The sequence below is a fragment of the Solenopsis invicta genome, chromosome 15 (genome assembly GCF_016802725.1).
Source record: "Solenopsis invicta isolate M01_SB chromosome 15, UNIL_Sinv_3.0, whole genome shotgun sequence".
Classification (NCBI taxonomy): Eukaryota; Metazoa; Arthropoda; class Insecta; order Hymenoptera; family Formicidae; genus Solenopsis; species Solenopsis invicta.
In genome coordinates, this window is record NC_052678.1 from 594,971 (window position 1) to 618,127 (window position 23,157).

The 23,157-nt window shown below is 37.3% G+C and overlaps 1 protein-coding gene across 1 annotated transcript; it reads left to right on the forward strand.

The window, feature by feature from the left end:
* Positions 1 to 10,896: 10,896 nt before the first annotated feature.
* Positions 10,897 to 17,905, forward strand: LOC120359651. The gene has a single exon (XM_039457871.1). It carries the CDS (start codon positions 15,297 to 15,299, stop codon positions 16,107 to 16,109), a length of 813 nt encoding a protein of 270 aa, XP_039313805.1. The 5' UTR covers positions 10,897 to 15,296; the 3' UTR covers positions 16,110 to 17,905.
* The last annotated feature ends 5,252 nt before the right edge of the window (positions 17,906 to 23,157 follow it).

A 23,157-nucleotide genomic window follows, 5' to 3' on the forward strand; every position in this document is an offset into this window, starting at 1 on the left:
TTGTAATTAATTTTCTTCCTGGCTGCTGAAATTGCCCCGTTGAAGTATTTGTTCAGTTTAGTTCTATTCATTTGCTCCTCAATAAAAGTCTGCGGCATATGTTTCTTATCTCTCATCCAATGGCAAAACAATGATGAAACTGCACTTTTTTTAGTAGGAGTTAATGTCGGTTCCTTAACATTACGTTGTTCACGCACAGAACGTTCAGCCAGCTTGTCGGGTCCCCAGACAGCATAGCATGCACTTTTTATGAATGAAGTGAACTCTTTCTCACGCATAAGTTCCTCGTAAATCATTGTAGGTATCCAAACATCATTTCCTATATGGGTTGTTCGTTCTTTAAACGCATTAATTTTATTCTCATATTTCGCAACTTTTGCGAACATCCTACCGAAGGTGTTGATGGATACCGCCGATATACTATGTCGACATGTGTACCTCCGAATCGCACAGATACATCTATAAGATGTAGAATGCAAAATGCGTTAAATAATGAAATTCTTCCAGTTATGAATATGGGAATTAAAGGCCCGTCGGTACTGATAAATCTGGAAGGATTTAATTTGGTAGATGGAATAGTACCTGATTATATGCACTCTGTTTTATTAGGAGTTACTCGGCAATATACAGAGATGATATTAACGTCACGAGGAGAAGAATATTATGTTGGTTCGCCCAATCAGTTAGCTATAATAAATCAGCGTCTAACTTCTATTCGACCACCAACATGTATCACACGATTACCAAGAACACTTGAAGAACGAAAGTGTTGGAAAGCTTCGGAATGGCGTTCTTGGCTCTTGTGGTACATGTTGATATGTCTGCGGGGATTATTTCCTATGAAATATTTGCGGCATGTGGCACTATTAATAACTGCCATTCATATATTATTACAAAAATCTGTAACAATAGAAAATATTGATCGTGCTCACCAGTTGCTGATTAAATTTCTGGTCAAATTGCAAAAGTATTTTGGAAAATCTTCTATGACGTTCAATATGCACTTGCTCTTACACTTAAGTACGAGCGTAAAGAACTGGGGACCTTTGTGGACTCATAATACTTTTCCATTTGAAAATGAAAACAGATTAGTACTTCAGATGAAGACTAGTCCATATCTTATAGCTGTACAGATTGCGAGGAGATATTTCTTTTATAAACAACTGCCCATGCACTTGAAAAAGTTTCCAAATGGTAATAGATTTATAGACTTTTGTGCACATTATTTTCAAAACAGATTGAAATATGTTTGTAAAATTGACGATTGTGTATTACTTGGATCAGGTAAAGACTATACTTTAACTTTAGAAGAACAAAATTGTTTTGGAAGTGCTATATCTTGCAAAGTATTCCATAAAATGCTTTGCCACGGACTTCGTTTCACAAGTGAAATTTACACGCGAGCGAATAAGTCCAATGATTCCATCATTGTTACTCGAGACGATACGAAAGGTATAATTACAAATATATGTTCTTATGAGATTACTGAAAATGATCGAGTGGTAAGAAAAATTGTTGTGTTTTTTCGAAAAATTAATATATCATGTCAACCGTATCTTGCAACCAATGATGTGATCGTAACTCATATTAGAGAATGTTTCATCACCGGCGGTTTATTGGAGAAATGTTCTCCTGCATTTATTCAAGGTCACTGTATCATGATGACGTTGAATGGTAAACATTATATTAGTGACATACCAAGAGGATGTCTTGGCGATTAATATTGATATTATTTTCTTCCTAATTTTGTTAATAGTAATATCTGTAACAAATCTTTGTAATACAAATAAAATTAATGTAATTATAAAAAATTGTTTTTTATTTATCGAGTTAGCTTTATTGTATATTTATCGAACAACTGTTGAAAGTTGTAATTGATTGTAATCATTTTAATGCTAATGTACGATTAAATACGTCTTATTTTGCAGAAGTTCATATTATATTTTGAAAAAGTGTAGAAATTTTTTACGCGAAATTACGTCTTATTACAACATTAATAAATTTTTATTTTAATGCCAATGTACGATTAACTACGTCTTATCTTGCAAAAGTTCATTGTATATTTTGAAAAAGTGTAGAAATTTCTTACGCGAAACTACGTCTTATTACAACATTAATAAATTTTTATTTTAATGCCAATGTACGATTAACTACGTCTTATTTTGCAAAAGTTCATTGTATATTTTGAAAAAGTGTAGAAATTTCTTACGCAAAACTACGTCTTATTACAGCATTAATTAAATTTTTATTTTAATGAGATTTTACGATAAACTACGTCTCGATCGCAGAAGTTCATTGTATATTCTCAAAAGTTGTAGACTTTTTTTACGAGAAACTACGTTTTATTACGACATTTACAATTTTCATACTTTTTCTTACTATTTCGTAATATTTCCTATTTGGTTGCAGAAATGCGTGATTTAACAGTAAAATCACGTAGTTCTTTGTAGTTTTTTTTCCGCCAGGGTCGTATGCTGTATAGGTATGCAATTGGAGGAGTTCTTAGTCACGGATAAATTGGAAAAGATTTACCAAAGCTTACACTTCGAGAGTACTGAACAAAGCCAAACAAAATTATTCTACAATTGAAAAAAATGTTTAGCAATAGTATACTGCGTGAACCATTTCAGACCATATTTGTACGGAAACAAATTTACAATAATCACTGATCACAAACCTTAGGTTTGTTCGAGTTGCTTAAAATCCCTAAAAATTTTTGCACTCGAGATGAGATAAATATATATTTGATCGTAAGAAAAAGAGAGACGACAAAGAAAATAATTCAAAAAGGGCAGCAACACGAACAGGCCTCTTTAGTATGGTTACATTCAGTTAAGGACCGTACTTCTAGATTATGGAAATGGCGTCTTAAATTAGAAGAATACGAATATGAAATACGAGGTGTGATCAAAAAGTAAGGTGACTTTTTGAATTTTGCGCGCTCTGTACACTCAAATTTCAAATTTTTTTTTGTGTGTGTTGGTACACCTGTCACGATCATATGTTCACAGTTTTGACTATATATTAGGAGTTCAAATTGAAAACCGCCGTTTTCCAGTAGATGGCGCCAGCGGTAAATGCTGGCGCCAAACGTTAGATCAAAAATTTTAAATGTAAGGTTGGGCATCTGGCAACAATTCCTTATCATTACAGTTGTGAATTTTTATCGGCGTTATATATTTTTTTACGATCGAAAATGTCGAAATTTGTGCCCAATAAGCGTCATTTGCGGGAAGTTTTGCTTTTTGCCTTTAATTCGAAAAAATCTGCGGTTGAGGCGCGTCGAATGATTGTAAAAACTTATGGTGAGGCTTCCATTAGTGAAAGAACGTGTCGAGAATGGTTCCAACGCTTCAAAAGTGGTGATTTCGGCGTAGAAGACAAGGAGTGTCCCGGACAGGTGAAAAAGTTTGAAGACGCACAATTGGAAACATTACTGAATGAAGATTCATCTCAAACGCAACAGGAGCTTGCAGATTCATTGGGCGTAACTCAACAAGCTATTTCACATCGTTTGAAAACCATGGGAATGATCCAAAAGCATGGATACTGGGTGCCATACGAATTAAAGCCGAGAGACGTCGAACGGCGTTTTTTCGCGTGCGAACAGCTGCTCCAACGGCAAAAACGGAAGGGTTTTCTGCCTCGTATTGTAACCGGCGATGAAAAGTGGATCCATTATGATAATCCAAAGCGAAAAAAATCGTGGGGCTACCGCGGCCATGCATCAACATCGACGGCCAAGCCAAACATCCATGGCTCGAAGCTCATGCTGTGTATTTGGTGGGACCAGCTCGGCGTGATTTATTATGAGCTGTTGCAATCGGGTGAAACCATCACAGGAGTTCGCTACCGAACATAACTAATGTGTTTGAGCCGAGCATTGCAGGAAAAACGGCCACAATACGAGCAAAGACACGAAAAAGTGATGTTGCTGCACGACAACGCTTGGCCACATGTTGCTCAGCCACATGTTGGCCACAGGTTGTTAAAACCTATCTGGAAACATTGAAATGGGACGTCTTACCTCATCCGCCGTATTCTTCTGACATCGCCCCTTCAGATTACCACTTGTTCCGATCAATGGCGCATGGCCTGGCTGAGCAGCACTTCCATTATTACGAAGAGGCCAAAAACTGGGTCGATTCGTGGATCGTCGCAAAAGACGAGCAGTTTTTTCGACGCGGGATTCGTATGCTGCCCGAAAAGTGGGAGAAAGTAGTGGCCAGCGATGGACAATACTTTCAAGAATAAGTATGTAATTATTTTTCAACAATCAATCCTCAAATTTTGACAAAAAACGGCGGTTTTCAATTTGTACTCCTCATAGCATGTGTTGTTGTTATGTGAGAGGCATAAAGGTTAGACTCGTGTTTGCGTGCTCGGCGATTTTTTGCTGTTGAAAATAATGGAGCAGAGAGTTTGTATTAATTTTTGTGTAAAAAATGGTATTAAGTGTTCAAAATCTCTTGAAATGTTGACAGTGGCGTACGGTGAGTCAACTTTGAGCAAAAAAAATGTTTATAAATGGTATAAGTTATTCCAAGAGGGCCGAGAAAATATTAACGATGAATCTCGCTCTAGACGGCCCAACACGTCAAAAACCGACGAAAATGTTCAGGAAGTGAAAGAAATTGTGTTGAAAAATCGTCGAATCACGATTAGAGAAATAGCTGATGATCTTAACATATCGTTTGGTTCATGCCAATCAATTTTAACGGATGTTTTGGGTATGACACGTGTGTCAGCGAAATTCGTTCCAAAACTGCTTAATTTTGATCAGAAGCAGCGTCGCATGAACATCGCCCAAGACATGTTGAACGACGTCAATGATGATCCTGATCTGCTCAAAAGGGTTATAACTGGTGACAAAACATGGGTATATGGTTATGACGTCGAAACCAAAGCCCAATCATTGGAAGAGCCCGGGAGAGCCAAGACCGAAAAAGGCACTCCAAGTTTGTTTGAATGTGAAGGTTTTGCTCACAGTTTTCTTTGATTACCATGGCGTTGTGCATCAAGAATTCCTACCACAAAGTCGTACGGTAAACAAGGAGTATTACCTTGAGGTTATGCGGCGTTTGCGTGAATCAATAAGAAAAAAACGTCCGGAAGTGTGGAAAGAAAATTCATGGATCTGCACCATGATAATGCACCTGCGCACACGTCGTTACTACTGAGTACTTTTTTGGCCAAAAACAATACTATCATCATGTCTCAGTCACCGTATTCACCAGACTTGGCCCCCTGCGACTTTTTCCTCTTCCCAAAATTGAAAAGGTATATGAAAGGACAAAGATTTGCGACGATTGAGGAGATTGAGGCTGCATCGCTGGAGGAGCTCAAGGCAATACCCAAAAGTGCATTTCAGAAATGTTTTGACGACTGGAAAAAGCGCTGGCACAAATGCATTGTATCAGAGGGGGATTATTTTGAAGGGGATAACATAATTTTGGATGAATAAATGAATATTTTTTTATAAAAATGAAAAGTCACCTTACTTTTTGATCACACCTCGTACAATACAAAAAGGAAAATTAAACAGTAATGCAGATGCGTTATCAAGGAACCCGGTTGTTAATTTAACATATCCACTTTAGGCGAATCAAAAGACGTCTCGTCCGACGAATTGATATTTTCGACTAGCAACAAAAACGATAAAAGGAAAAAGGTTAGATTTCAAGATAGCCCTCAACTTAGAAGCGACGAACCCGTCGACGATAATGCAGATTATGTAGACATAAGCAGAAGCAAGGAACAGGAGCCGTTGCATCCACTTGCTCCTGACATCGATTAATTCCGACGAATTACTAAACCCTAAAGACAAAAGTGACTCTGATGAAGATGAAGATGATCACCGAGAAAGTTTAGTAAACACTGATTTTGATATTGATGATGATCAAGCATACCAAGAAATTATGGACCCAATAACTTTGCCCTATGAAATTAGAGAAACAATTTCTGTGCCTCAAACTCAGAATAATCGAAACTCGAGATAATTTAATAAATTCGCACGATAATCATGTAATCTTTATTTTAATGGATGGAGAACCATTTGATAACGGTGCTTTAGAATATTAGAGAAATAATCCATTGCCCAATTATCAAAATCTTACTTATGAGAGAACAAACGTTAGACTCAGAAACATGCATCATGTATTAATTTCTATCCCCATAAAGTTCAATCATAGGACTCTTGCAGAATCTCAAACTCTAGATAATTGCTTACAATCACTGGTAGACGTAATAACTGAATTGGGTCTTCCATCCATCAGCATTAGTAAAACCGAACGTTTTGATGACATCCCTTGGCGTCATATAATTAAAAGAATTTGTGAATATTTACGAGATAATCATATTTCGGTGACAATATGTGAAAATTTGATACAATCTACCCCTCAGGAACGCGAAGCGCTCATAACGGAAAATCATTCTTCTGCATTAGGAGGTCACAAAGGCGTAACGAAAACGTACAACAGACTAAGAGCTAATTATTATTAGAATACAATAAAGAAAGATATTCAAAAATTTATTCGGAAATGTCGACAGCGCCAAATTAAAAAATTAACTAGAGTAAAGACTAAACAGCCGATGATAATTACAGATACACCCGGCACTGCTTTTGATAAAATATCCTTGGATATAATGAACCATTACCAATCACTAATAAAGGAAATAAATATTTGCTTACCATTCAAGATTTGTTGACAAAGTACTCTGTAGCAGTCCCGCTAAGAGAAGCAAATTTGTTAGCAATAGCAGACGCTTTTTTGAAAAGATTCATCTGTATATACGGATCACCTAGAGCAATCCTTATGGATCAAGGAAATAATTTTCTTTCAGCATTTATAAGGAACTTAACCAGGAAATTTAATATACGACATTATAAAACTACAGCTTACCATCCGCAGTCGAACGCATCACTTGAAAAATCTCACCATGTCTTAATGGAATATTTACGAACTCAAGTTGATAAGGAAGAAAATTGGGATAATTATATAGAATTAGCAATGTTCTCATACAATACTAGTGTTCATGAAGAAACACAGCATACACCCTATGAATTAACGTTTGGAAAACTAGCCCGCTTACCTTCTGCACACGTACCTATTGATTGTAATTTAGAATTAACTTATCAGGAATATTTAATTGACCTATTTAACAAAATACATGATTTACAAGAAATAGCTCAACTTAATTTAATTCAAGCAAAACAGAAAAGTAAAGAATATTATGATAAGAGAATAAACCCAAAACTATTTAACGTAAGATCTAATGTATTCTTGTTAAAAGAGCCATTTAAAGGAAAATTTGCGACTCAATATAGTGGACCATATCGTATTATAGAAATGCTTCCTAATAATAATGTTAAAATTCTAATTAATGACAGACCTCGAACGGTCCACGAAGACAAGCTAAAACTATCTTACATTGATCCAGGATGAAATAATAATTTAACCTTGTGGTTTTTAGCTCATGTTATGGTATAGGAATCGTCCTCATGCGACATTCCTGGAACCAGACCCACCAATTGCTCCCCAGTATATGCTGAGGTTCACAAATTGTGGACGTTTAAGGTGCTATGTAGACTATAACGCGAGTGTAGTTTATTGCACAAACTGTTATTTTATTTAGAGGATTTAAATTCGCCTTTCAATTTCAAACTATTACTATCGCATTACGTTGTTGATGGAATTACAAAACCTCATATGCCGTGTTCAAAATGTTTCAAGGAAATACCAGAGTATAAATTATTACGCGAATGTGATGTCTGCCAAAGAAAGTACTTAATTTTCCTCGCAAAGAGAGAAATCAAGATGTCGTAAATGGAGATAAAACCTTTATAGTAATTCAGAGTGGTCAAAATTTTAGCTTATCACAGCCTAATGTGCATACTGATAATGCCAGGACCTAAACCAATCTTGAATCTGTTCCAAGATAATCTCGAACTTGTTGATAATTTCATTATATCTTGTAACAAAGTTTTCGGATATCTGTACACCAAATCTCCGCAGCGAACGTACATTTGTAACCTGTGCGTGGATTTCCATAATACAGAACGCATAGTCGGACACGGATTCACGGAGGGTGTGCCTAGCATTTTTAATTGTGAAGTTTGCGAAAAATCAATTTACAAAACGCAACCAATAATTAACTGTTCAAGCTGCCTAGTCGCTCGTGAGCGAATACTCAAGCACCTTGAGGAGGCAAACATACCTCGACGAAATTCTAGTTTATGACACTGATAATCGCTAAATAACATATTTGTCTTACTTGAAACCGCCAGCTTATGAAATTGTGCGTGGCGTAAATCTGAATTGACTTGTATACGAACAGCGACGCGACGCCAGACAATAATTTGTAACTACTATTGTACCCAGATAAATTGTATATGGAGCGGTCGTTCAGTAGTCCTTGCCTATCCTGAAAGATATCTACTATCTTGCATCAAAGGAGTTAGATAGCAGCCCATTAATAGTAGTATACCCGGGCACCTTTGCAAAAGGTGTGCCGAAGGTCTTGAACTTGATTGTGAAATGACACATGGATTTCTGGACGGCCACTGTTTGCCTCATGCATGTATCGAATGTAACGGACCTCTTATAAAAGTACGCCCGGTAGCATCTTGCCGATTGTGCTTTTTAGCATACTGATATCTGATGAACAATCTCGCTGTTCATGGAATTACTCACGAACACATTTTTCGACTTTTGTACGATGTAGACTCTCATAGAATCACTGACTTAGTCTTGCGAGAGTAAAGCCATAATCATGATAAGTGCACAAAAAATTGATTACAGTACACAGGAATTTTTACTGATTGCAATATTAATATTGCATATAATCTTACTATTGGAATTAGGATTATACATACTATTTGCCACACTAGACGTGGAATTAGGAACGATCATGCTGATAGTGTGTGTCAGCATTTGTTTAATTATTATTATTATGATTATATTGATTCTTTGCTTTACGATAACTACGTTTTTGACAAAAATAATAGAGGATCTTGTTGATTAGATAAATTTTAATCATCACTTGAATGAATGTAAAATGTTTCAAGTTTTTCCATTACCAGTAACAAGAAAACTTAATAGATTGGAGGATCTTACACTACTCTTGGCATTAGATAAGGTACTGCGAGATGCATCCAAGTTAAGCCTTTGCTTAGGCATTGACGTATACATTTACAACTTCTCAGGATATCGGGAAATAAAGAAATTTTTGCCAAATCGATTTTGTAGATGAAAAGATAAATTTTTTTGTAACCAAGGACGACAGAATTAGTATTCAAGGCGCCGAACGCCTCTCGGCTGTCCTCATCGGAAATAAAGTTGTCAAACACTACAAAAGATTTCAAGAATTAGGATTAACGATTTTCAAGGATAAATCAGGAATATATTATTTTAAAAGAGAAGTTATACCCTATCATGTCATCAGAGAAAACATGACAACCTTTGGTGATGTATCACTATGGAAAGATGACGATTGGACAAATTACTTTAATGTGTGAAAAGAGAAATGCCCCTCATTTTGGGACTACCCACGATGTCAGCATTTCCATTGTCTCTATTTCTCCTGATTTAACTAAAATACCAATCTTGCGGAAATGATAAAACTCTTAACTTTGACTAAAGAATTGCACAAGCTGCAAGACATTGCGCTTGCACACGTAGCAAACAAAACCTTGTAGGAAGCCTCTGTATTAAGTTCTCGATTGAATGTTAACGTTTACATTTATAATTACCCCGAATACCGTGAAATTAAAAGGGAAATATTCAACGAATTTTGCAAAGAAGGAAAAATTAAGACATTAGTAACGAAAGATAATAGAATTGCTGTAGAAGGAGCTATCTACCTCTCAACAGTTCTATCTAAAGATCAAGTATTAATCTGGTTTGAGTATTTCCACATACAAATGGGCTTATTCATTTATTTGGACGAAACAGGAATATTTTACTACGAGGAGAAAATTACACCTTATTTATTTATTAAAGAAAACTTAGATTCACTTGGAGATACATCAGAATGGTCTCACCATTATTGGAAAAAATATTTTATTTTGTGGTATGAATACGGTCTTTGTAAGACTCATGCACAAAGTAAGCATTTTAACATTTCCTGATTCATCTAAATAATTAATTTACGTCGCTTACCATTAATGCTACAAGTAACAAAATGATCAAACTATTAACCCTTAAACATGTAAGTGGGTCTGAGAGACCCATATGAAATTTTGAACGCTTGCTATGTGAAGACGGAATGAGATAGGAGGTTCGGACCAAGACATAAAAAAAGTTTGAAATCTCCTCTTTCAATTGATATAGTTGATCAACTTTTTTGGTCAACTAGAATTTGAACGGCATGGCAGCAAAGTTTTGTTAGGATCAATGCGACCCATATAGTGTGTAAGTGAAACTTCTTTGTGAATATTTTACATAAAAAAAACTGGACAAAATACTTTCGAACAGGTCGATTTGCAGATGTTACTCGCATATACTCTGTTTAAGTTAAAGTTGGAATACTATAAAATGTTGTAGAAAAAAGAGTTTTTCCGAAATATATTATGAAACACATCAATTTTCAATTTTAGACATGATTTAATAAAAAATTCCTCATATTCTCCATGTTACATAATTATACTTTTTAAAAGAAATGACTTTGCCAAATTTTATTTTGAAAGTGTGACTCTTTAGCTTTAAAATGCCGTATTTGAAAGTCCTTAAACCTTTGTTGTTACGAAGATATGATTTTTTGAAGGAAAAGTAGATTTTTGACCAATTTTTCATTTTTGCTTAATGGTTTTGCTTTTATAACTTCACAATAAATTATTTGTCGGTAATGCCGATTATGTAGTCACACTCCTGAGATTTTGAACTTTTGTTTAAAAAAAAATCGTAGAAAAATATTGATTGTAATCAAAATTATAGCTTCTCAAAGTTGAAAAATCTTCCAGACCCAAAAATGTGTTTCCGTATTTTACAGGATTGATGTGTTTAAGGGTTAACATCGACCAAGAAAGTACATATGCTGCAAGATTATGCACTTGCGCATACAGCCGATAATATGATACGAAAAGCGTCAATTTTAAGTTACCAATTTAATAAGAATTGGAAATCGAGAAACCAAAAAGAGTAACTATATTGATTTTGCTAATCAAAGAATTTATTATCTGACAATGAGCGATGACAGAATTGCTACAGATGACACTATTTGTCTCTCAGCAATCCTGCCCGAGAAACGAGCGTTAAGTTGGTACAACTATTTTAGCGAACAAATAACCATGTAAATTTACACGGATGAAACGGGAATATTCTATTTTGGAAAGAAATTTGTCTCTTATTATTAACTTAAGGATAATCTGAGCACACTCGGTGATACCACCGGTTGGACTCACGATAACTAGAAAAATATTTCTCTTTATGGAACCAAATTGGTGCACCTATAACTTGGAAACAATATCAGCAATTTTACATGTTTCCTGATTCATCCGAATAACCAACACATAGTATGTAAAATTAAGAAACCTCAACATGTTAATATGCACCCAAAGGAAAATTGCGCCCAATCAAAGAATGAGACACGATAATTCTCAACCATCTCTTTGTTTTTTAACCAATAAACAAAGTAGTTAAAAATCTGCGAACGAGAGCGTTGGTAGACGACAAACGGTTGAAGAAAGACTAAGGTGAAAGATCATTAAAGGACTTTATAAAATGTTTAAGATTTATACACAACTTCCAGAAGATGTACACGAAGTATATCGTTTACAGGACCTTGCATTACCTCCCGCTCTCGACAAGATACTGCGAAGCGCCGCTAAATTAAGTCTTAGATTAGGTGTTGATGTGTACTTTTATCATTTTTCCGGACTATTTTTATCATTTTTCCCACCATAAAGCAGTATTATAGCACAGATTTTTTAGACGAAAAAGAAATAGAATTCTTTATTATGAAGGATGACAATAGAATGGCGATAAAAGGATCAGAGTGGTTTTCTGCCATTCTGCCCAGGGATAAGATGTTAAAATGCTTTAGGCAATTCCAAAGGCCAGGATTACGAATTAAAATAGATAAAACGGGGATATTCTATTACGAAGATACTTTATTGCCGTCCAATGTTATTAAAACACAATTTTGCCTTTTTAAAGACCCTTCTGAATGGTCTCGAACCAAAAATAATTGTTATTGGCACTTATTGATAGATAAATGTTCATCTCTTAAAAGTCGGCATGTCTATCGATCCCCGGCAGTCCCCATTTTACCTAGCAGTAAGGTGCAGCCACAATAACACGTTATTTGTAAAACCAAGTATATTTGTTAGCACTTAAAAACTTATACTATTACATATATTCTCTATTAGTTCTTATTTGTAATGTTATAACGTCACGTTGATCATGTTTCCACAAAAAATAATTGCAAAATTAATTATTTCTAATATTTTTGTATATCTTTGCGCAATTTTGTACACATTAGATTTAAGGATATGAAGATTACAATCGAGTAATTTGCGAAAGCAAAGAAAATAAAAGATTTTATGTTACTACTTGTAATGAAACGCCCCTCCACCTCGCGCGCACTGCCACTCCGCTCCGTCCACCCGAGCACCGCGGCAACAAGAACCACGTGCGCGCACCGGCTAACCTCTTGACGCGATCACGCGACAGCACGCGCGCCGTCCGTGGCGTTCTGTAACGTTTCCACTCCGAGCCCGCCGACCAAGCGCGCGGATTGGTTCGTCCAGCCGCGCGATCGGATATATAAGCCGGCAGTGGGAACACCGAGTCAGATCTTCCCGGTCCGCCGAATCGGACAGATCGAGAATCCTTGACCGCACCTCCGATTCCCGTAAGGACGAGAATACTCGCCTATTCCAGTACCTTCGACGAGAATCTTCGGCTACCCGACGTACTTCCGAACACCTTCTCCGCAGCCAATCACGGCGAGCATCCTCGCCGCGTTCCGCAGCCGAGCATCCTCGGTGAATTGCGTCACCGTCCGCGACGAGCATCCCCGTCGAGTTTGTGGGCTAAGCATCCCTAGCCAATCAGCTTCGAAAACTCGAACATCGTCAGAACATCCGCGTTCTGACGATATCCTTGCCTCAATTTGCGGCTCGGGCGAAGCGCGGAACCGCCACCGTCGCACCGACTCCGCGTTCCGCGAATCCCCGATCCCTCCGGACACCGTGTCCGCTTAAACCGTGCGTTTACCGTACAGTTTATCATTGCGACTATCGCGATAATGTAGATTATGATCATTGTTACTATTAAGTTCTTGCTTACATCGATTACTGTTTTTGTTGTTTATCTTGATTACCGCGTTAACATAGATTATTATTCTTCTTATGTTTTTTTCTTTTCCGCTATTGTTTCGTTACTCCGAGCATCACTTTACATTGAATTGCACTAGCACGAGCGTTTCGGATTGCACGAAAGCGTTTGGTCACTACGATCACCGAGAGCCAATTGCGATTCAGCTTATACCTAGTACGAGGCTCTTTCATTAAAATACCATCTCTCAATGTAACTCTTAAGTTCTTTAAATAAAGATCTAGTCTTTGTTCTATCTAACATTCGAGTGCGATTATTTTACCGAATCCGGCCAATCCGGCGAGCTTATCCGCAACCGTATCCTGATCCTCACCGAACCGACCAAAAACCACCAGCGTTACGTACTTATGTTACCATTCACGTACCTAACCAGTTCTTGTTTACCTTTAACTTTTATTATGACAACTACTTAAGATACAATTTTAACCGTGTTTTAACCATGTTTTGTAAAACGTAGAATTAGTTATTTGTTTATACTAATATCTCAAAGCACGCATTAGGATATCGCTCCGTTATAAGTTTAAACAATTATATTAGTGAGTGAGAAAATACGAAAATTAAATAAAAATTTTTACTACTGGCGTACACAATAATCTCTTGCTTTTCTTATGCATTATTACACGCAACTTAAACGTTCCCTGGCGAATAAGTCGCGAAATCATATAGAAAATAAGTTCAAATAGTCTTAAACTAATTAAAGTATAACCTGGTAACTTCAAAACAATAAGAAAAATCATGAAAAGCTAAGACAAAATCGCAAAATATAAAAGGTTAAAAATCAAATATTGTTACCCCGATAAGCATATCTTTCATTATTCTTTTGTCTGATTTTAGTATCACCGACAATAATTATTATAAGCCAATAATTAAGTGAATCTCCGCGTGTTACAGACAATGTCTATAATACTCGCAATCTTAATAATTGTAAACCCCGTGGCATTCCTCGGATACGACTGCGGAGGATAACACCTGAATATTACTACTATCTCGTCATTGGACGTAGGCGAGTGTAATTTAAACATTAAAACAGCAAATGCAACAGAAGTGTACATCCAGCTACTGCAGTTATCTGTGTACAACTATGCCAAAGTTATCTAGTGTAAGGTGGAAATTTCGCGCACCGTCTAACATTGTAGAATGCACTCCTACATTTCAGCGGTCCAGAACGGCAGAGCAAACTATCTTCATGAAGTTGGACACGACCAGTGTATGAGAACGGCACTTTCTCATTTGGACCTAACAACTATATGACGGGTCTGAGAGTCAATCAGACCACTACCAGAAGTATTACTCTCGCAGGCGGCACCGATAATGAAGGAGGCTGCGAAACAACTCAATATTCAGATCAATATGGAACTTGGAGGAATGTTATAGTACAAGGAGTAGCAAAGATTACTCTTTGATCTTCCTACGCTCCAGTTCACTTGGAATCCGGTAGAATAATATTAAAATCTAGAACAGTTTGTCAACTAAAAGATGGAACTTGCCTTAACTCAGACGATGGATATTCATTCTGGAAAGTCGCCCCAGTATCACCCTGTGACTTTCACCAGTATGACGTACTTTATGAAGGACGAGCAACAAAGATGCAGGAGAATTCAACCAACTCGAATTCGCCAGTGGTCTACGGCTTTACCACTTAAGATACTACATTTGCACTTACTAAAACTTGTGAAATGCCTCTGTGCGGTTATACGCTGTTCCGCACCGAGCATCCGAAACTCTTTATATTGGAAACAAGTAAAGGAGATACTCTTTCCAACCAGAAGCAGATCCCCATAAAAAATCTAGACATTTTTGCATACATGAACTCTAAGTTCGTGTACGTTGGAAAACATATTCGACAACAAATGGTTTCATTATACCATAATGTGATGCAACAAAAGTGTAAACTCGAAAGATAAGTAATCACTAACGCCCTGTCTTTTGTTACAACCTGACGAGTTTGCCTACAGATTAATGAAAGGACCTGAATACATGGCCGTCACCACAGGAGAGGTTATATTTGTGATAAAATGTATACCAATCGACGCCATCGTGCTCCGACCTAAGGAGTGTTACACGGAACTTCCAGTAACCGTGCACAACACTAGCATGTTCCTGACTCCGAAGTCCAGAATACTTACTAAGGTGGGAAATCAACGAGAATGCAACCACGAAATGCCCACTCTGTATCGAATCAAAGACACCTGGATGCAGATGTCACCGGATCCACAAGTTCGACAACTGCCGCCCCAACAGCTTAAACCAATGGCCCAATTAATCTGGAGCTACTTGACACCTGGACCCCTCGCTGTCAGTGGAATCTACTCAGAAAAGGACATAGAACGCCTACGAGAACACATCATGTTCCCCGCCAAGAAACCAGCTGTGCTTAACTCTATTGCCCGAGGCTTGACCGGACACTCGTTCGACCCCAACACCGTTTTCTTGTATAACATGTTGGACGAGGACGCACTAAACAAAATTGCAGAATCAGCAGTCTCTAGAGTTTGGCGAAGATTTATCTCATTTGGATCAGCTACAGCAGGATTATTCGGAATATTTCTGATAATCCGACTGATAAAAATCATTATTGACACTACGATGCATGGTTACGCTTTGCACACTGCATATGGATGCAGTATGCATCTCCTGGGAGCCTTGTGGAGCTCCATTACTTATTTCCTTCTTCACTTGGCCAGAGGACCAGTCGACAAGGATGAAAAACAGCAGCATGACGACCGGATAGCAGTCAGTAAACCAATCGAGGTAACCTCGCGAGCCGCTTAACAGATCAAACTTGAAACCGACCGATTACGTCTTTTAGACTAACGTCACGAGAAACTAACCAATAACATGAAGGATTTGAAAACTAAACTTTTGATGACAGCTCTGGAGGAATCCAGACTACCAACCAAGTAATTTTCATCTAACTATTATTATGTCGACAACCAATAAGCATTCAATGACGGAATTATGATTTTTTACTAGTTATATTATTTAATTGTTTTATGATTATATGGTAGTTATCATTTTATCGTTTTGCTACAATTTTATTATTTAGTTTCTATATTTTCGATCTTTTGTTACTGAACTTTATTATCAGCCTCCACTATATTTGGGATAGCAAAAGTATAATCCATTATTATTCTTTTGCACAATTGTTCAATTATTACTATTCTCGCGACCGTGACACGTGTATTAACCGCGTTGCGATTTTTGACCGATGGAATATAAGATAGCTTTAAGATATTTCAGTTTAAATTTTGCAATCATGACGAACGTATGATTCCATTTGTGGTGATCAACCAAGGTAAGAATATTGCCTTAATCCTTTTACCTTTCAATTCTGACAATGGACAGATTTAAAATGACACATTTTGAAACATAAATAATCTTACACTTACCTGCCTACTCTTGACGTCTTGATTAATCGATGGCAGCATGATTCCCAATTCTTAAAATTAAAATTCTAATAACTAAGAACGTGTTAAAATCAACTAAACAGTTTTTGATCAAATAACGTTTTATTTATTTGCACAATGAAATCAATATAAATGTGAATATCTAGTTTTGCCGAAAATAAATTTTAAAATAATTAATATTAAACTCTTAGTGAACGAAATAAATTTGATTTCTATAAGTTCTTTAACTATTAGCTACACTCTACATGTTACACTAAATTAAATTATTTTCAAAAATTTGATATCTCAAAAATATTTTGTATCTCAAAATTTTAATCGACAAGCTAAATTTTTTATATGACATTAATTGCGTAGTCTCTCGCCCTGAACCCGAGAACCGCAGTCCCATGTCCATATCTTAAATAAATTTTCTATAGTAACTAAATAAACTGGAATAATTTTATTAAAAAAACTTAACCTATATAGTCAGTGTTGGTACACAACCCACATTAGGACATTTACAAAATCGGGATAAAATAATATTATTTTCTTAGTTTTATTATAACTTCAAAATTTTTGATCGATAACCTCAGAAACTCATAGGACATAAAATTACTAATAATCAAAGATCTAAACAATCACACAGGAAGTACCCAAATTTAACAAATTTAACCCATAATAATATAATGATATCAAAAATCTTACGATGACTAGGTGAGCTATGTATTGGCATTAATACCGTTTTACCTCCTCTATAAGCCCACACTAATATTTATCACTCATATTAATATTTATAATAAACTTTTAATTTGTTTAAACAAAATACAAATTTGGAATTTTTATAAATCTTATCGTACAACTTCTTGGGACCCCCAGAATTCAACTACACACCTTTTGTTCGAATCAAAAATATCAACTTTTTTAATTGTTTAAATAAACAAATTATCAAAAATCCGAGATATACGAGAAGCGCTTTCCTCAAAAACAATTTTAGGAATTTGTTTGAACTCTTAATCTCTAACCGTTTCGGAGATAGAATTTTTCAAAGTTACTTACCCCCCCCCTCCCCCCGGCCCCCTTTGCTCAAATTGCACTTACAAGGGGAGGACCAAGTGAGAGACCCTGGGATTTTGATCCCAATTTTTTTAATTATTCTGGAGACGAAAAAAAAGTTTACGTCTCCCGGCGTTTCATCGAATAGGCCTTAGTTTCGAAATAATAAATTTGTGAAAATTGGCCATATCGCGGCGCGCCATATGAGCCTTCCCGGTAACTTTTCTCGCAACCAGTGCAGTTGGCTCCGTGCGTTAGGTGCTTGCTTCACAATCGTAAGATCCGGGTTCGCTCCCGGATGTGTGCAATATATATATATTTTTTTATAAGTGTATTTATTTATCTTGATATTGATATTGTTACGTCCTGCGGAGTAACGATTCTTTCCTTCGCAACCAACGGATATTCTAATTAACGGGCGAGCGACGGTGATCTCACCCCGATCCCAAGAATTCGGTGACTCTCACGGCAATAACCGGATGTCGGAAATTAAGTAGTTATAAATACATCAATTGAGGAGATCTGAGGTGACACCGTTGCTCGATACCGGAAACACTCAAGATAGTAAAATCAGGGATCTGGAAGACGCACGTGTGCATCCCTTTGAGTTCTGATGCCCGACACCCGCATAGCAACAAATCAAAGAATTTTTTGACATTTAATGCTTCTGAGAGTTCAATTGTCAAACCTGCCGCTTTCTCGGATAACAATTACCGAGGAATATTAAAAAGTCGTAAAAGTAAATATTGCACGTGGGTGTATTAATGAATAAAGTGGTGCATACGGCCCTCGATGGGACAAAGGGAATCATAGACGAAAATTTGTATAAATAGGCGCGTTTTCCAGCGGAGCGCGCAGTCTAGTCTTGATCATTCCGAATCGCAGTTCCGTGGCATCTTGTATGCTCGAGTTCTCTGACTCTCGGATTGTGGCCTTTAAACTCGTGCGGAGCGTACGTCTCGGTCGAAAGAAAAAGTGCCATTCGAAACGTGGCTGGTTGGGGTCTGCAGACCATTGCCCATCGCACGCGGAATCCCTCCGACCGGACCATCTCCCGCTGAGTACGGCCCAGTTTGGAGGCCTGCGACTCCGAGAGTATTCCATTCACTATTATCAACACTCACACATTCAGCAAGTAGTAAGTCCAGAATTAATCACCTAGTTTACTTCCGCTCTTGTTCTTTTTCTCGAACACCTTTTCTCTCTTTGCGAAGGATTTTTTGTATAAACATAATATATTCACTAAATTTATTACTCTCCGCTCCCATACTCTCTCTCTCTCTCTCCCTCTCTCTCTCTAATTTTCCTCTTTCTTAGGATTTACTCACAAGAGTCAATCCGGAGGAATCTTTTTATTATTAAATTTCCTCTTTCTTAGGATTTACTCACAAGAGTCAATCCGGAGGAATCTTTTTATTATTAATTTTCCTCTTTCTTGGGATTTACTCACAAGAGTCAATCCGGAGGAATCTTTTTATTATTAATTTTCCTCTTTCTTAGGATTTACTCACAAGAGTCAATCCGGAGGAATCTTTTTATTACTAATTTTCCATTCTTCTTAGGATTTACTCACAAGAGTCAATCCGGAGGAATCTTTTATTTACTAATTTTCCATTCTTCTTGGGATTTACTCACAAGAGTCAATCCGGAAGAATCTTTTTATTTCTTCTCTTCAATTGTAAGAATTTCTTTCTTCCTCTTCCTCTCTTTAGATTCAGCCGAACCCTTTTTTTACCTTCAATCTCCTCTGGTTTCACTCGAACCCTGTTCGGGTTAACCCGAAGGAGTGTTTAAACTCCAACCTTTCGATAAACATAGAGAGAAACGGAGTTTTGTTTTGTTTTTTTTTTGTAAATAATGATAATATTCCCCGAATCCACGAATATAAGTCCCGAGCAGCCGTGAAGCGGGACCGGAGTCGCCACAATCGCCGAATCCGCCGCCTCAAAGCCATAGAGGAACAAATAAATAACATCGCTGCCCAAGTTAACTTAAAAATTATAGAGCCTTTAGTTTAAACCGTTGTTTTTTTTTTATGAATATAAATCATTTTTCAAAATAAACAAATTGTATTCTTATTTACTACTGATTAAAATAAACCAGGTACAATAATTAATTGGTGCTAATTTCATAACCACTACCACCATCCCTCGCTCTTACAAGATAAGCACTAGATCCAAGGTCCCGAGGTAAAGCAATTAAGTTTGTTGCCTCAAAATAGGACCAAGGGACGCGAAGCATCCCGGATATTTTGCCATTGGGGCCTCCCGCTGCGGGCCCTACTGACCTATATCCCGGGTTGTCGACGCGGTCTCCCGTGCCGCACGTGCACACTCTCGAATTGTTACGTCCCTCCCTTCTCCCTCTATATCTTGTCTACCCTTCTTTAACCCTGGACGTAACATATGAGAATTTTTGGGGGCTCGTCCGGGATGACAAGTGCAATCTTAAAAAGCAGGGATGAATACGAGGTCCGGATCGAATAAAGAAGAAGTTGAAAGTACTTACAAAGGTGCTATCGAGAATCAGGGTATTCCTGGACGTTCAAAGAACACGATAATACACACATCAACCCCTGTCCTACCCCCTCGAATCATTCCTAAATCAATTAATTTCACTTATTACGATTCAGAAGCTTCATTAAAAGATAACGACAGGACTCTTGTACCTGGTTCCGGTGATTCCGACGATTCTGGCGATTCCGACGGTTCCGGCGATTCCGGAGACAATACCGTGAAAGAGCGCGACGCCGAACTTACCCTTAAGCGTAAACTAAAGCGTAAAAAAATGACACATCCTCTAACTTTAAATACTTTAAAATACGCTGTAGAAGCCGTCCCGTTTTTCGATGGGCAAAACATCCCGCTATCATATTTTATTGAAGGATGCGAAGAAGCAAAATCTATGTTACCCGGCGAGGCCGAATCTCAATTCGTGCGTATTATAAGAACGCGAATTGTAGGCGAAGCTCGTCGGACGATTCAAGACCAAAATTTTGATAGCATTGCTCAATTAACCGCGTTTTTGAAACAAGTTTACGGCCCATCTAAAACTTTATACCAGTTGCAAGGAGAATTAGGTTGCATATATCAAAAAAATGAAGAAGATGTAGTTACTTACGCGAATAGAGTGAAATTATTGGGCAAACAGATATTGGAAGCGTATAAGTCTTGGGGAAATGCTCCCCCCGATCAAAATATTAAAGCGTCATTAGAGAGGGATATGAGCAAATGCTTTATTAGAGGATTAAAACCCGAAATCGAACAAAGAATCGCGAGAAATTTAAGTGTTCAGGAGACAGTATCCGACGCGTTACGAATAGAAAGAGAATTACGTTCAATAACCGATTTACGACAGGGTAAAAACAACACCTCAGGGCAACTATCAGTTATCAATCAATCGCGCGAAACCTGTCAAATCTGCTACAAAGAGGGACACTCTGCCTCTAAGTGTAGGAGTTGACTCAAACTGTTCAGAATCTCGATAAAATTAATCTAGGAACAGAAATTCTAATCTGTCAAATTTGTAAAAAACGCGGACATTCTGCTGACAAATGTCGATTCCGCGATCCTCAGAATCGACAATCCATCAAATTAATACAACAAACTAATATTATTTGCCAGTTGTGTTCCAAACCCGGTCATAACGCCAAATCTTGTCGAACTAATAGAACCGGTAGTCAAAATAAGCCTTCGGTAATTTGTCAATGGTGCGATAGATTAGGGCATACGGCTGATAACTGCTGGAAAAAACAGAATGAACAGCGTAACACAGAAAATAAACCCAGACCAACCTGTCAAAATTGCAATAATTTTGGGCATATCGCGAGAGATTGTCGATCTAACTCGAGGGCAAATGTGGCGCCTAAGGATACAGTAACGTGCCGTTATTGCAAAGAGCAGGGGCATCTCCTTGAGAATTGCGAACTGCGAATTGCAAGTAATAATCGAAGGAAAGCTAACGGTTCGGGAAATGCGAACGGGCCCTCGACGTCGGGTGTGCAGCAGGGGTCCAGAAGGATCTCACACCCGCCGGAAGCCCAAGAGACCAGGCGAGTAACCATGCATTGACCGCCCGTCAGGTAACCATAAATCTCGACAAGCATAGTCGTGTACCTACCATCCAGGTAAAACTTTGTGAGTCAATTCCGCAGACTACCTTTTTATTAGACACAGGCAGTGGACCCAATATAATTAAAGAACGCTTTGTACCCGAAAATAAAATTATCAATTATAACAATATTTTGAAATTAAGCGGAATAAATGAGTACCCTGTTTATACTATCGGAGAAATTATTCTGCCCCTTTTTGAGAAGGACATAACCTTCCACATTGTGTTAAGCAATTTTCCGATATCACAGTCCGGTATTTTAGGCAACGATTTCTTTAAACAAACCTTTTCGAAAATAGACTATGCTAAAGGCTATTTAAATGTATCAGGCACTAATGTTCCTTTCTTTTCTCCAGAAATTATTACCGCAGCTCCCCGGTCTGAGTCACTGTTTTATGTAAGAATAGGAAACCCTGAAGTAAAAATCGGGTGTATCCCTAAACAAAAAATCGCTCACGGGATTTATTCGAGAGAGACCATAGCAGAAAATATCGACGGCAAAGCATACCTTAGCATTATAAGTACCTTGGACGAAGAGGTAGACGTTCAAGTACCTACATTGCATCTTAAACCCTTGAATGATATATTCGACGATTATAAGTTAGAAGATGAGAACAAACCAGAAAAAACTGTCGACTTAAAGGATGAAATTAATAAAGGAGAAGCAGAAGAGAAAACTAATGACGGAAGAAGAAATAATACGCATTACGGAGATATAAAATTGATTGATGATAAAAGTGAAATCTCAAAAATAAAAACGAGAGAGCATGGTAAAAATAAAAATAAAGAAATAAAAAATAGAGATAATCAATCTAAAAACGAGACAAAAACTAAAAGGAAAAACGAACATAAGATTCAAAGGGAGAACAAAACATTAAGTGAGAATTCTAATTCTCGAAATTATGGAGAGGGAAGTTTCCAAACCTCTTCCAAAATACCTTTCGATCCAAAAATTCATAAGGAGGGAAGTTACCAAACCTCCCTTGATTTGTCCAAGGATCTCAAATTTATTAGAGGGGAAAATTTCCAAACCCCTCCCCCAATGCTCCCCACTCCTGCCGATCGTGAAAAGGGAAGTTACCAAACCTCGAGCGATGCGGTTTCTATTCCAAGAGAGCCAGAAGAAAAGAGCTCTTTTACTCTCCCTGAAAAAATAAATGTTCCAAAAAGGGAAACACTTAAAAGAAGTGATGACCTCTCTCGTTCTATCATCAAGAAACCAGCAAAAGAATTAAATAGTTTATGCTGTTCTAAAGAAAGCGAATCATCCT

Coding starts and splice junctions, on each gene's coding strand:
- LOC120359651 (XM_039457871.1), top strand. CDS start 15,297: ATGAAAGGACCTGAATACATGGCCGTCACCACAGGAGAGGTTATATTT.